The sequence below is a fragment of the Clupea harengus genome, chromosome 1, assembly GCF_900700415.2.
Source record: "Clupea harengus chromosome 1, Ch_v2.0.2, whole genome shotgun sequence".
NCBI lineage: Eukaryota > Metazoa > Chordata > Actinopteri > Clupeiformes > Clupeidae > Clupea > Clupea harengus.
Window position 1 is genome coordinate 32,121,171 of NC_045152.1, and position 13,670 is coordinate 32,134,840.

Consider the following 13,670-nt stretch of genomic DNA (forward strand, 5'->3'; position numbering starts at 1 on the left):
ATTTATTTATTTTCAAAGACTTTCTCCAGGAAGTTTGCAGATTCTGAAATGCTTTATAAAATCGAATAATACCCCTAGGCTATTACAGGTGAATGAAGCAGCAAAGGGGTTTAGCTGCTGGTTGTGTCAGGTTCAGAACATTTAATGATGACGTTTAATTGACAGTTTCTGATACCTGATGACATGTAATTAAACACCTTTATTGTTAAAGAGATTAATATATAATGAGAGCTTGCATTTTAGAGAGGCAATGCTCACGCTCATAATCTTGAAATTATTTCTCATAAGGCACTTGAATAGATATTTCTGGACTGAAACTCTGTATCAGAATAACACCAGACAAGTAAAAAAAAGTAATATGGAACAAGGACTTGGGAACGGCAACAAAAACAATTGTTGGCATCACGCCAGTGGTGTGATTGCATGCCTGTTCCACAGGATTATGCTCTTTTACTCCGAGACGGTACTAAATATAACTACCTTGTACTGGATTTATTCACTAATAACCTTCTGCTGCTATAACAATACATGCCCATATACAGGGCACATGATACACACCAAGGACAATGAAGACACTATATAAGGGCTGGGTGAGGTGGGCCATTGTTGAGAAGCGTCCCAGGTAAGTCTCACAGCAATGGAATAACAGCAGGGTGATGTAGCTGTTCGTTGTTCTGTACTTTTGTAAAAGAGTAAAGACTGTTTCATTGAAACGAAGACATGGGAACTAAGACTTGCTTGACATAAAACATAACAGCTGTATCATGTTATTTTTGCATTACAAAAACGTTTTTCTTTTTTTTGGTTAGGGTAACACATCTAAAACTAATTCTACTAGTTCATTTTGTGATAGGAAGATCTCAGAGGGGTATGTAAGTTAAACTGTCTATCTTTTAGTGTGTGCAGTCTTTTTGAACAAAGCTCGGCAGTGTCTAAACACCTCTATTCCGCTCTCTGGTGGATTCGCTCCGAGGGCTAGAATGAGTTCAGACGCAGAGATGGCAGTCTATGGGGAGGCTGCCCAGTACCTACGTAAGTCAGAGAAAGAGCGCATAGAGTCCCAGAGCAGGCCCTTTGATGGCAAAACAGCCTGCTTTGTCTGTGATGAAAAGGAACTTTATGTGAAAGGCACCATCCTGAACAGAGATGGAGACAAGGCCATAGTGGAGACTCTGGATGGCAGGGTGAGTGTGACATGCATATCATAATACTGCACTATCTGTTTGCATTGCAGCAACATCAAATATGCTTTTGCGCTGTGCAATGTGGCATCAGTTAAGTTGCAATGTGGTATCAATTAAGCAAACCAAATTTGATCAGTTGAGAACATTTGCTCACACACCATCTACAGTAACCTTGCAATAAAACATACTTTTAATAGGATTTTTTATTTTTTTTACTCAGACTTTAACTGTCAAGGAAGACCAAGTATTTTCGATGAATCCGCCCAAATTTGATAAGATTGAGGACATGGTCATGATGACTCACCTCAATGAGCCTTGTGTGCTGTTTAACCTCAAAGAGCGCTACGCAGCCTGGATGATCTACGTAAGCCTACAATAAACGATTACAATTCTAATCAGCAAACCTCTAATGGTAATGAATTAGTAGATTTTTTTTAGCAGGCCCTGGTAGTAATATATGGAGTCTTTTCCCCATATGTCAGACCTATTCTGGGTTGTTCTGTGTGACTGTGAACCCATACAAGTGGCTCCCAGTCTACAACCCTGAAGTGGTGAACGCATACAGAGGGAAGAAGAGAATGGAGGTCCCGCCACATATTTTTGCTCTTTCTGATAACGCCTATCAGTTCATGCTAACTGGTAAGAGATGGAAGGAGATCATGTTTCTGTTCATGTTTTAGATTGGTTCCAACTATGCTTCATCAAAAATGTCTTATTTTTTTTGCATTGTAGACAGGGAGAATCAGTCGATTCTTATCACGTAAGTGTTCCTTACATTTTGATTCAATTGACCAGCAGAACCTTTTATGTAATTATATAACAATATATTAAGTATAAACAGAATATTCTGACATTCTCTAGTGGAGAATCTGGTGCAGGGAAGACTGTGAACACCAAGCGTGTCATTCAGTACTTTGCAACAATTGCAGTGTCTGGAGACAAGAAGAAAGACTTTGTCAGCAAAATGAAGGCAAATGATTCTGTTTGTTCCTCCAATCTCGCCAAATATCCCCCGTAAACTCATCAGACTCAGATGTTCACTGTTTGCTTTGGCAACAGGGCACCCTGGAGGATCAAATCATCCAGGCTAATCCTCTCCTGGAGGCTTTTGGCAATGCCAAGACAGTGAGAAATGACAACTCCTCTCGTTTTGTAAGTACATACATCATTCAGACTCTATACCAGCAGCATACCAACAGCCCAGAAATAGATACTGAACCTTTGTCATTGCAGGGCAAATTTATTAGGATACATTTTGGGATGACAGGCAAACTGGCATCAGCTGATATTGAAACGTGTAAGTACCATGCAGGTGTCAACAAACTAATACTCAAAATTACAGATTAATAATCTAATAACAAAATGATTATGTGTGTTTTGTGCTTTTTGCTACATTGCTACTACAGATCTCCTGGAAAAATCCAGAGTTACATTTCAGCTGGTAGCCGAGAGGAGCTATCATATATTCTACCAGCTTACTTGCAACAAGAAGCCAGAACTTATTGGTAATTCCACATAATGATTGAATGATAAAATATAATTTTATGGCCTATATTGCTTTCTGAAAGTTAGCAGTCTCAGGAAACTTGATCCAATGTAGACTAACATACATTTGGACCTTACAGATATGCTTCTCATTACCACCAATCCATATGACTTTGCCTTCATCAGCCAAGGGGAGGTGGCAGTAAAAAGCATAGATGATGCCGAAGAACTGATGGCCACCGATGTACGTATCGCAAAAATTTGATGACACACCATGCCAAAGATAATTTTCAAAACAAGCAACAAAAAAAAACGAAGAAAACAAAAAAATAAACAACAATGACATTTTGTTTACATGTGACAGGAAGCTATTGACATTCTTGGTTTCACCGTTGAAGAGAAGGCGAGCATCTACAAGCTGACAGGAGCTGTGATGCATTATGGGAACATGAAATTCAAGCAGAAACAGCGCGAGGAGCAGGCCGAGCCGGACGGCACAGAGGGTAAAACACCTTCTCCTCAGAGGTTCAGTTCATTCTTTCACTGCTGTCATTTTACACGACTTACTGGTACTTTAAATATGACACTGCTATATGAATAACTTGGCAATGACTTCTTGCTGTTTAAAAGGAGTTTTCCCTGCAACTGTCACCTAACAGAATGTGCGTACTCGCAGGGATTAAAGGTTCTGGCTCTGTTAGGTATCTTATGGCAAAGTTCACTGTGATATTGTCATATTAAATATATTAAATGGATACATGAAGATTGAATTGAACATAACTTCATACTTCATACATAACTTTGAATGTCTAATATATACATTTCTGTTGATTTAGATCCATAATGTATGTGTCCATAATGTATGTTTGATTCTCAGTGGCAGACAAAGCTGCCTACCTGATGGGTCTCAACTCTGCGGACCTGCTGAAGAACCTCTGCTATCCCCGTGTGAAGGTCGGGAATGAGTATGTCACCAAGGGACAAACTCTCCAGCAAGTAAGACCATATTGCAGCAGTACCACTTTCTGGTCTGATCTCTCTTTAAATCTTGCCACCTAAAACTGAGCAAGACATTGTTTCAGGCATTTGATCTTCAGGTGACATGGTGACATTTTCTGTTTGCCTACACATACTGTATATATACCAAATAAATCAGCATGACATAATTGCTTTTTATGCCTTAGGTATACAATTCAATGGGTGCCCTTGCAAAGTCTGTGTATGAGAAGATGTTCTTCTGGATGGTTATACGGATAAACCAGCAACTGGACACCAAACAACAAAGGCAGCATTTTATTGGTGTTTTGGATATTGCTGGTTTTGAAATATTTGATGTAGGTTTGCGCTAGATAATGAAAACACTGATCCCTACAAAAATATATTCTATTTTTAAGTCGTATTCATAAACATGTAGTGAATGTATTTCATGTTACCTTATGGGTTTAGTTCAACACATTAGAGCAACTCTGCATCAACTTCACCAATGAGAAACTGCAACAGTATTTCAACCACCACATGTTTGTGTTGGAGCAAGAGGAGTACAAGAAAGAGGGAATCGAGTGGGACTTCATAGACTTTGGAATGGATTTGGCTGCCTGCATTGAGCTCATTGAGAAGGTCTGTTTGTACCTTTATGTTTTTACATTCACACATGTTTTGGTTTACCTTAGATTGTCACTCATGATCCTTGTCATTTAAAACAGCCAATGGGCATCTTTTCAATCCTTGAGGAGGAGTGCATGTTCCCCAAGTCGACTGACACTTCATTTAAGAACAAGCTGTATGACCAACACCTGGGCAAGAACAACTGCTTTCTGAAGCCAAAGGTTGTCAAAGGCAAACCTGAGGCCAACTTCTCCCTTGTGCACTACGCCGGCACGGTCGACTACAACATTGGAGGCTGGCTGGAGAAGAACAAGGATCCCCTGAACGAGTCTGTTGTGCAGCTCTACCAGAAGTCCTCAGTCAAAATTCTTTCGATGCTGTATGCTAATTTTTCTGGCACCGATGGTAAATTGATATTAGTTTATGTTGAGTCTGAAATTAATTCATTGATATTAGTTTATGTTCAGTCTGAAATGTCTAAGTTACAATATTGCTGAGTGTATACAGACAAATAGGGGAGTGAGAAGAATCCTAATTATTATCCTTAAATAATTACAATAATTACATTATTGTTTTATTAGCCTTTCTAAAGATTCGTTTTTTGGGCTTTTTGCCTTTATTCAGTTGGGGCAGTGAAGGTTTTGGACAGGAAATGAGATGGAGAGAAGAGGTGGGGAGTGGGATTGGGAAATGACATTGGGTCGGATTCAAACCTGTGTTCCCGTGGGCGTTCAAGCCCGTATATGGTCGGGGCTACTGCTTGTGCCACAGTGCCCCCCTTGTTAGCCTTTCTAAAATACTCAAATAACATTTTTGGAACATTTTAGATTCTGCTGCTGGTGGCAGTGGAGGAAAGAAAGCGGCGAAAAAGAAGGGCTCATCTTTTCAAACGGTGTCCGCGCTCTTCAGGGTGAGCACTTCCCCACACTATAGGAAACATATGATGTTGGTTCCTTATTGTAGCCAAAAATCCCAAATGACACTTTTGTGTCTCTATGTAGGAAAACCTGAATAAGCTGATGTCGAACTTGAGGACCACTCATCCACACTTTGTGCGGTGTCTGATCCCAAACGAGACCAAAACACCAGGTACTTTGTTTGTTTTCCTGTAGGATACTCAGTAAATTCTGACGATTCTCCTTCCACCATTGGTTATGTTGAAAAATGTAACGGTTGTAATACAGTGGTTGTGGTGAACATGGAGCAACTCTGCAGAAACAAGTGTCAAGTAAGGTCAGGCAGAGAGAGCCTACGTGCAGTTCGTATCTGCAGGTGCAGGCTGCCAAGGACAGTAAGTATCTGTGGAGGGGTCTCTGCATGGGGGAGATGGGTGCTGACTGTCAAGGACAGCCATTACCTTCCAAAAGACATTCTAAAAAGAGTCTTGCCACAATTATCTTGGGATGTTCCCAGCAACAAGTGAGCAGAATATTCTGATTGGCTTAACTTTGATAAGTGTTTATTTTTCAATTGGAAAGTATGTTAATACAACAGGAATTGTAGTGTGTGAAAGAACTGATTTATTTATTTATTTATTTATTTTAAACTGAGAGTTTAGCAGAGATGCTCCATGGACCACCTCGCCGGTTGACTGGAAGACTGGAAGATTGAAATAAACTTCAGATCATCGCACTCTGTCGTCTGCCTCTCATTGAAATAGCAGCTTCAAGATTTGATTAAATGAGTTCGCTGCAACAGTTAAGTATATTCTATTGATACCAGGGGCCATGGAAAACAATCTGGTGCTTCACCAGCTGCGCTGTAACGGTGTGCTGGAGGGCATTCGGATCTGCAGGAAGGGCTTCCCAAGCAGAATCCTCTATGGAGATTTCAAGCAGAGGTAAGGTCCCTGGATGAATTTTCAGCACCTTGTTATATCAGGTGTCTCTAATTACTATATTCTCCATACTTCATTATGAATTAACAGTGCAGTGTACTTTCACATTATTAGGACTATGTGTTTTACATAAGAAACTTAAATAACTTGTATCTGCATGAGAAGTACATAGTATTATTTGTTACTCACATATTATTATATGGGCATATAAAGTATTGAATTTCATCATCTGTGATTCAGACCTGTGACTATGTTTTAGATACAGGATTCTAAATGCTAACGCAGTTCCTGAAGGCCAATTCATGGACAACAAGAAAGCTGCAGAGAAACTCCTGGGCTCAATCGATGTTGATCATTCACAATATAAATTTGGACATAGCAAGGTGCACCTCTACATGATAGGAAAGAAAACAATATGAAGTCTTCAAATATGTTGCCATTAAACTACAAACACCAATCATATCATAATTACGTGTGAATCGAATCTTAAAATGAGGCAAGTTCTTTAGCATTAAAATCTTTTGAGTTAAGTATATTCCCTGGATTTGTACTCATACAGGTGTTCTTTAAAGCGGGTCTCCTGGGAGTTCTGGAGGAAATGAGAGATGAGCGTTTGGCCCAGGTCGTCATCTGCATCCAGGCAGTGTGCCGTGCTTACGTTGTGAGAATGGAGTACAAGAAAATGATTGACAGGAGGTATCCAATCGGATCTAAAGTACTTTCCTGTTCTAGAACCTGAAAGAATGCATGTGATACATTAATATCATCTTTCTGTTTGAAAAGGGAGTCCGTCTACACCATTCAGTACAACATACGGGCGTTCATGAAAGTCATGCACTGGCCATGGATGCGGCTGTACTTCAAGATGAAGCCTTTGCTGAAGAGTGCCGAGTCAGAGAAGGAGATGGCACAGATGAAGGAAGACTTTGCCAAGTGCAAGGAGGACCTAGCTAAGTCTGAAAGCCGCCGCAAGGAGCTGGAGGAGAAACTGGTCTCAGTTGTCCAGGAAAAGAATGACCTTCTCCTTCAAGTTCAGGCAGTATGTGTTCTTTTGTACAAACTCTATATGTGTAAACCATATGTCATTTTTTATTTTTTTGTGTATATATCTTTTCAACTACCTATTTTCGAATTCATGAAAGGAGTTAGATAACCTGGCGGACGCGGAGGAGAGGAGCGAGGGGTTAATTAAGAGTAAGATACAGCTGGAGGCTAAACTGAAGGAGACGTCCGAGAGGTTGGAGGACGAGGAGGAGCTCAATGCTGAGCTGACTGTAAAGAAGAGGAAGCTGGAGGATGAGTGCTCTGAGCTCAAGAAGGATATGGATGACTTAGAACCCACCCTGGCCAAAGTGGAGAAGGAGAAACATGCTGTAGAGAATAAGGTCTGAGTCTTGTACATACACCAACACACACAGGAACATTTTGTAACTTCTTGTGATTATGAACTCATTATTATAATCGTGTTCTGTTTTGGGAGTGGACCTCTTTCATGTTTGGAAAAACTGAAATGATCACCTGTAACAAGGGATTGATGTGATCTGATTTTCCTGCCAAACAGGTGAAAAACCTGACTGAGGAGCTCATTGCACTGGAGGAGAATGTCTGTAAGCTGACCAAGGAGAAGAAAGCTCTACAAGAGGCCCATCAGCAATTGCTAGATGACCTCCAGGCAGAGGAAGACAAATTCAACACTCTGAACAAAGCCAAGACTAAGCTGGAGCAACAAGTGGAAGGCGTGAGTCTGAATGAGCTGATGGATGTCTTAACCTATCCCAATGAAGTGGAACGGATGACTTTGTATTGTTTCTTAGTTTTTGCTCTGAGAGATCTCTTAACGAAGAAAGAAAGATAGACTTTTGGATACAAATGTCTGTGCGTATGTAGTTATGTCTATGTAATATATGGTTTTGTGTGTGTAGTTATGTCTATGTAATATATGGTATTGTGTGTGTATTTATGTGTATGTAATATATGGTGTTGTGTGTCGTTTCCTTGTTCTGTCACAGCTTGAGGGCTTCCTTGAACAAGAAAGAAAGGCTCGGATGGATCTTGAAAGGGCAAAGAGAAAGCTGGAGGGTGATCTAAAACTGGCCCAGGAGTCCACAATGGACCTGGAGAATGAGAAGCAACAGCTAGAAGAAAAGCTGAAAAAGTATGAGATGCTTTAAACATCCATGTTGTGCAGTTTTGTAACTTCAACAAGGAAATCTTCATGATAATATTGCTGTTTTTTAACCTGTAAATATTGCTTAAACAGGAAAGACTTTGAGGTCACACAGCTCCAAAGTAAGATTGAGGATGAGCAGTCACTTTCCTCTCAGCTTCAGAAGAAAATTAAAGAGCTTCAGGTACCCAACCCATTTCATTCAACTCTTTCAAATTGGAACTTATACAGCTAACAGAGGCTTAACTCCACTTCTCCCTTTGATGCCCAGGCTCGTATTGAAGAACTCGAGGAGGAAATTGAGGCTGATCGGACTGCCCGAGCCAAAGTAGAGAAGCAGAGGGCTGATCTCTCCAGGGAGCTGGAGGAGATCAGTGAGAGGCTGGAGGAGGCCGGTGGTGCCACTGCGGCCCAGATCGAGATGAACAAGAAGCGGGAGGCAGAGCTCCAGAAGCTCCGGCGCGATCTGGAGGAGTCATCCCTGCAACATGAGGCAACTGGAGCAGTTCTTCGTAAGAAGCATGCTGACACCGTGGCTGCGCTGGGGGAACAGATCGACAACCTCCAGCGGGTCAAGCAGAAGGTGGAGAAGGACAAAACTGAGCTGAAAATGGAGGTGGATGACCTCACCAGCAATATGCAGACTATAGCTAAAGCCAAGGTGAAAGAAGGTCTTTGAAGACTTGAAGTGTAAATGTGGTTGAGGGAATTACAGATAAGAAGTATGTACATGCTGTAATGTATATTATATATATATACACACATACATACTTATATACATACATACATACATACATACATATCTATTACAGGTGAATCTTGAGAAGATGTGTCGTTCCCTTGAAGACCAGCTGAGTGAGGTAAAAACCAGAGAGGAGCAGCAACTCAGGCTTATTAATGACCTTTCTTCACAGAAGTCTCGGCTGCAGACAGAAAATGGTGAGACTAAAAAGCTGACTTTCAGAAAAAAAGAGAGCATGATATTTGATCAAATTTGGTATGTGTAGGCCATAAGTATGATTGAAATACTGGGTGCAGGTGAGATGGCACGCCATGTTGAAGAAAGGGACTCCTTGCTCTCTCAGTTAACAAGAGGGAAACAGGCCTACATTCAACAAATCGAACAGATAAAGAGGCAAAATGAGGAAGATAATAAAGTGAGTGAAATGTCAGATATGAAAATAGAAAAGATCTTGTGAAGACCTAAAAACAACAAATTAAAAATGCTATTTCTATCAAAATATTTAACAGGCCAAGAATGCCATGGCCCATGCTCTGCAGTCGTCCCGCCATGACTGCGACCTCCTGCGGGAGCAGTTTGAGGAGGAGCAGGAGGCCAAAGCTGAGCTGCAGCGCGGCATGTCCAAGGCCAACAGCGAGGTGGCGCAGTGGAGAACCAAATACGAGACGGATGCCATCCAGCGCACCGAGGAACTCGAAGAGGCCAAGTAATATGCTAAATCATAATAAACAGAATCAGAATACGTGGTTCAAATGGGTCCTGAATATGTGTGTTGTGTATACTGAGATATATTGTGCATACATATATGTATATATATATGTATTGATATCTATATATGTATGTATATCTATATATTGTGAATATATATGTTGATATATTGAAACCTGACAGGAAGAAGTTAGCTCAGCGTCTTCAGGAGGCAGAGGAGGCTGTTGAAGCCATCCATTCAAAGTGCTCCTCTCTGGAGAAAACCAAGCAGAGGCTGCAAAGCGAGGTGGAGGATCTCATGACGGATGTGGAGAGGGCAAATTCAGCTGCAGCCACTCTGGACAAGAAGCAAAGGACCTTTGACAAGGTGAAGGCTTAAAAAAAAGGCTTAATTTCATATTTTACTTTACTTAGACAAATAATTATTCATTCGATTAAAGAGGCTGTCTGCAATTCTGGTGAAAAGGTTATTGATATTTGACCTGAACTGCACCTGAAATAATATCCACTATTTCTTATCCTCTGCAGGTACTGGCTGAATGGAAGCAGAAATATGAGGAGAGTCAGGCTGAATTGGACGCTGCCACGAGAGAAGTTCGGTCAATGGGCACAGACAATTTCAAACTGAAAAATTCATATGAGGAATCTCTGGAACATTTCGAAACACTGAAACATGAAAACAAAAACCTGCAACGTAAGATACTGGTGCTTTTATGCCTGATCCTTAAAATAAATAATCCCTTAAATAATAACCATGCTTCAAACCATAGACCACATTGTATACCATTTTTATCAAATATTCCATTTGCATTGTTAGAGGAAGTCATGGATCTGGCAGGACAGCTTGGAGAGTCAGGGAAAACCATTCATGAACTCGAGAAGTCTAAGAAACAAGCAGAACAGGAGAAAACAGAGATTCACAATTCCTTGGAGGAGGCTGAGGTAATGTTTTCATATCAGTGTCCTGTACTCTACATCCTGTGCTTTAACACAACGGGCGCTCTTTGAATCATACACTCCATAGCACAAAATCCAATTGCAAGGTCTTTATCACGAGGTCATCGCATCAAGAGCGATGATTTTGCTTCTAAAAGCTCAACATTCAGGTATAACCACTTGATATAAAATGGTTGAACATGATGAAATGAGGGTGTGCTGACCAACTAAAGTCTTCCCAAGCAAGAATATTACTTGTTTCGCACAGTGGCTTGTAATCACTGAACTAAGCACAGTGACACAGATGAAGACTGTAGTAAGCTCAGAGATAAATGGCAGTGGCATTGGTAGAGGCCTAAAACAACACCCTACCTTTTATAGTAAGACAACTCTATTTCATAATGTTTATTTACCTCGTTGCTCACTTCAGGCATATCTGGAACATGAGGAGTCAAAGATCCTTCGCGTGCAGCTGGAACTGAACCAGATGAAGTCTGAGGTGGAGCGAAAGATCGCTGAGAAGGACGAGGAGATGGAACAGCTGAAGAGGAACAGCCAGAGGATCATAGAGTCAATGCAGACCACCCTGGACTCAGAGGTGAGGAGCAGGAACAATGCCCTGAGAATCAAGAAGAAGATGGAGGGAGACCTGAATGAGTTGGAGATTCAACTGAGCCACGCCAACAGGCAAGCCAGTGAATCACAGAAACACCTGAGGAACATTCAGGCTCAACTAAAGGTACACGCACAAAGATTTAAAAGCTCTTGTCTTTGCATTCACAACAATATACTCAGTGCCCCTAACACATATATATTCAACGGACTCCAAAAGGATGGTCAGATTCATCTGGAGGACGTGCTGAGAAACAACGATGACATGAAAGAGCAGGTTGCCGTGACGGAGCGCAGGGCCAACCTTCTGCAGGCTGAGATTGAGGAAATCAGGGCCACTCTGGAACAGACTGAGAGGAGCCGCAAGCTGGCTGAACAGGAGCTGGTGGATGCTAGCGAACGGGTTCAGCTTCTGCACTCACAGGTAGCTATAGGATCATTTACACAGAAGACAGATGTTTAGTTTTGGGCTAACGGAGAATTATTGACAGATTTTTTTTTTTTTCATAGAATGTTAACTTGGTCAACACCAAGAAGAAACTGGAGTCTGACCTTAACCAGATTCAAACTGAAATGGAGGATTCCATCCAGGAGGCCAGGAATGCTGAAGAGAAAGCCAAAAAGGCCATCACTGATGTAAAACAGCACACTCCTCTAGGCACCCATGAAGAATCTAAGTTGTTTTTGTAATTGTGTATGACACGAATGTGCAAACCTTTGGTTTCTGTGAAAAGGCTGCTATGATGGCAGAAGAGCTGAAAAAGGAGCAGGACACCAGTGCTCACCTAGAGAGGATGAAGAAGAACCTGGAGACCACTGTTAAGGACCTGCAGCATCGCCTGGATGAGGCTGAAAACCTGGCCATGAAGGGTGGGAAAAAACAACTTCAGAAACTGGAGTCCAGAGTAAGAGCAATAGACATATTGATGGGTAGACCAATGCACATACCAAAATAAAGAAGGAATCGTTTTTTTATGACATTTTCTGTCCTTTAGGTGCGTGAGCTTGAGAACGAGCTGGAGTTGGAGCAGAGACACAGCTCTGATGCCATAAAAGGTGTTCGCAAATACGAGCGCAGAGTTATGGAGCTTTCCTATCAGGTAGGGATACATACACAATGCCCACAGAGTTTTTCGACATCGTCATCTATTATTATCTATCATCGTCATTCGTCATCTATTATTTCCATATTCCTTGCCTTAAATAGTCTGAGGAGGATAAGAAGAATGTCCTTTGCCTGCAAGAGCTTGTGGATAAACTGCAGCTTAAGGTGAAAGCGTACAAAAGGCAATCTGAAGAGTCTGTGAGTATCAGCGTACACGCACGTCCGGGCTTGAGAAGAGTGCTGAATGAACCGTCTGTTAAACACATCTTTAATTCTTCTGCTGTTTATAGGGGGAACAGGCCAACACATACTTGTCTAAGTTAAGGAAGGTGCAGCACGAGCTGGAGGAGGCTCAGGAGCGAGCCGACAGTGCCGAATCCCAGGTCAACAAGATAAGAGCCAAGAGCCGAGACCTGGGAGCGAAAGTGAGTCGAGAGTGAGACACTGACGAGCATCACAATAGGATTTGCCGTTGGCTGGATTCATGCATATCATTTGAATGGGCTAATGTGGGATGTGTTTTTTTTTCCCACTCCCTTCTTTCTTTGCAGGGAAAAGATGCCAGTGAATAAAACAGCCACTTGGGGAAAAAGTATTTTAGCGTAATGACATCAAAGCAATTCTCCTTTCATCTCTTGCTGTTCATGCAAAACCGTTTTGACAGTACGAGGCACTTGTGTCTGATTACATTACAATAATTGCCTACATGCATGCCTAATGCACATTTAGTAATTGCTTGAAGGTGATTATTACATATAAAGGTTTTCAAAATGTAAAAACGATCTGAAGAATCAAAGAGGGAATGTGGTATGTGATGGTGAGGAGCATACTTCCACTTACTTGTAATAGCAAAATAGCTTTTTCTCTCTTTCTTTATCTCTCGAACTCTGAACTAATTGGTTGTAAGGCAACTGCTACATTAGTTTGGTTATGGAGTGTGAGTATTTTATGTGTATTTGCTGTGTTTGACTTGCTTTGTGTGTATTACAGTAATAAAGGTTTAATAAAGGATTTGAATGCAACATGCATCGGGAACTGTTTTGTTAAGCTATGTTGAGAGAAAATATAAAAATAGAAACAGACTGAAATCTTTTACTAAACCACCGCTACAGTTGCATGCTTATCTGTGTCCGGCATCAGCCATGAGTTATAAACACATCTAAATTATATCCGTAGTCTATCATAGAGTATCTTCAATCTGAATCTGGCTAGCAGCCTGGGAAGCGGAGGGAGGGAGAGAGAAATCTGATCTAAAATTATTAATGTTGCGGTGGCTACTTGAATACCTT

At 41.2% G+C, this 13,670-nt stretch overlaps 1 protein-coding gene across 1 annotated transcript; it reads left to right on the top strand.

The window, feature by feature from the left end:
- Positions 1 to 785: 785 nt before the first annotated feature.
- On the top strand, positions 786 to 13,058 carry LOC105910934 (myosin-1B-like). The gene is made up of 38 exons (XM_042708844.1): positions 786 to 1,184; positions 1,405 to 1,548; positions 1,667 to 1,823; positions 1,917 to 1,944; positions 2,046 to 2,154; positions 2,244 to 2,336; positions 2,418 to 2,481; positions 2,591 to 2,689; positions 2,810 to 2,913; positions 3,034 to 3,172; positions 3,547 to 3,665; positions 3,854 to 4,003; positions 4,116 to 4,286; positions 4,373 to 4,679; positions 5,102 to 5,184; positions 5,276 to 5,363; positions 5,997 to 6,114; positions 6,371 to 6,494; positions 6,671 to 6,807; positions 6,895 to 7,150; positions 7,254 to 7,496; positions 7,673 to 7,849; positions 8,121 to 8,266; positions 8,372 to 8,462; positions 8,550 to 8,939; positions 9,091 to 9,217; positions 9,317 to 9,435; positions 9,530 to 9,726; positions 9,912 to 10,095; positions 10,257 to 10,422; positions 10,546 to 10,670; positions 11,095 to 11,403; positions 11,497 to 11,700; positions 11,787 to 11,912; positions 12,011 to 12,181; positions 12,272 to 12,376; positions 12,484 to 12,579; positions 12,672 to 13,058. Exons 1-38 carry the CDS (start codon positions 981 to 983, stop codon positions 12,819 to 12,821), a joined length of 5,820 nt encoding a protein of 1,939 aa, XP_042564778.1. The 5' UTR covers positions 786 to 980; the 3' UTR covers positions 12,822 to 13,058.
- The last annotated feature ends 612 nt before the right edge of the window (positions 13,059 to 13,670 follow it).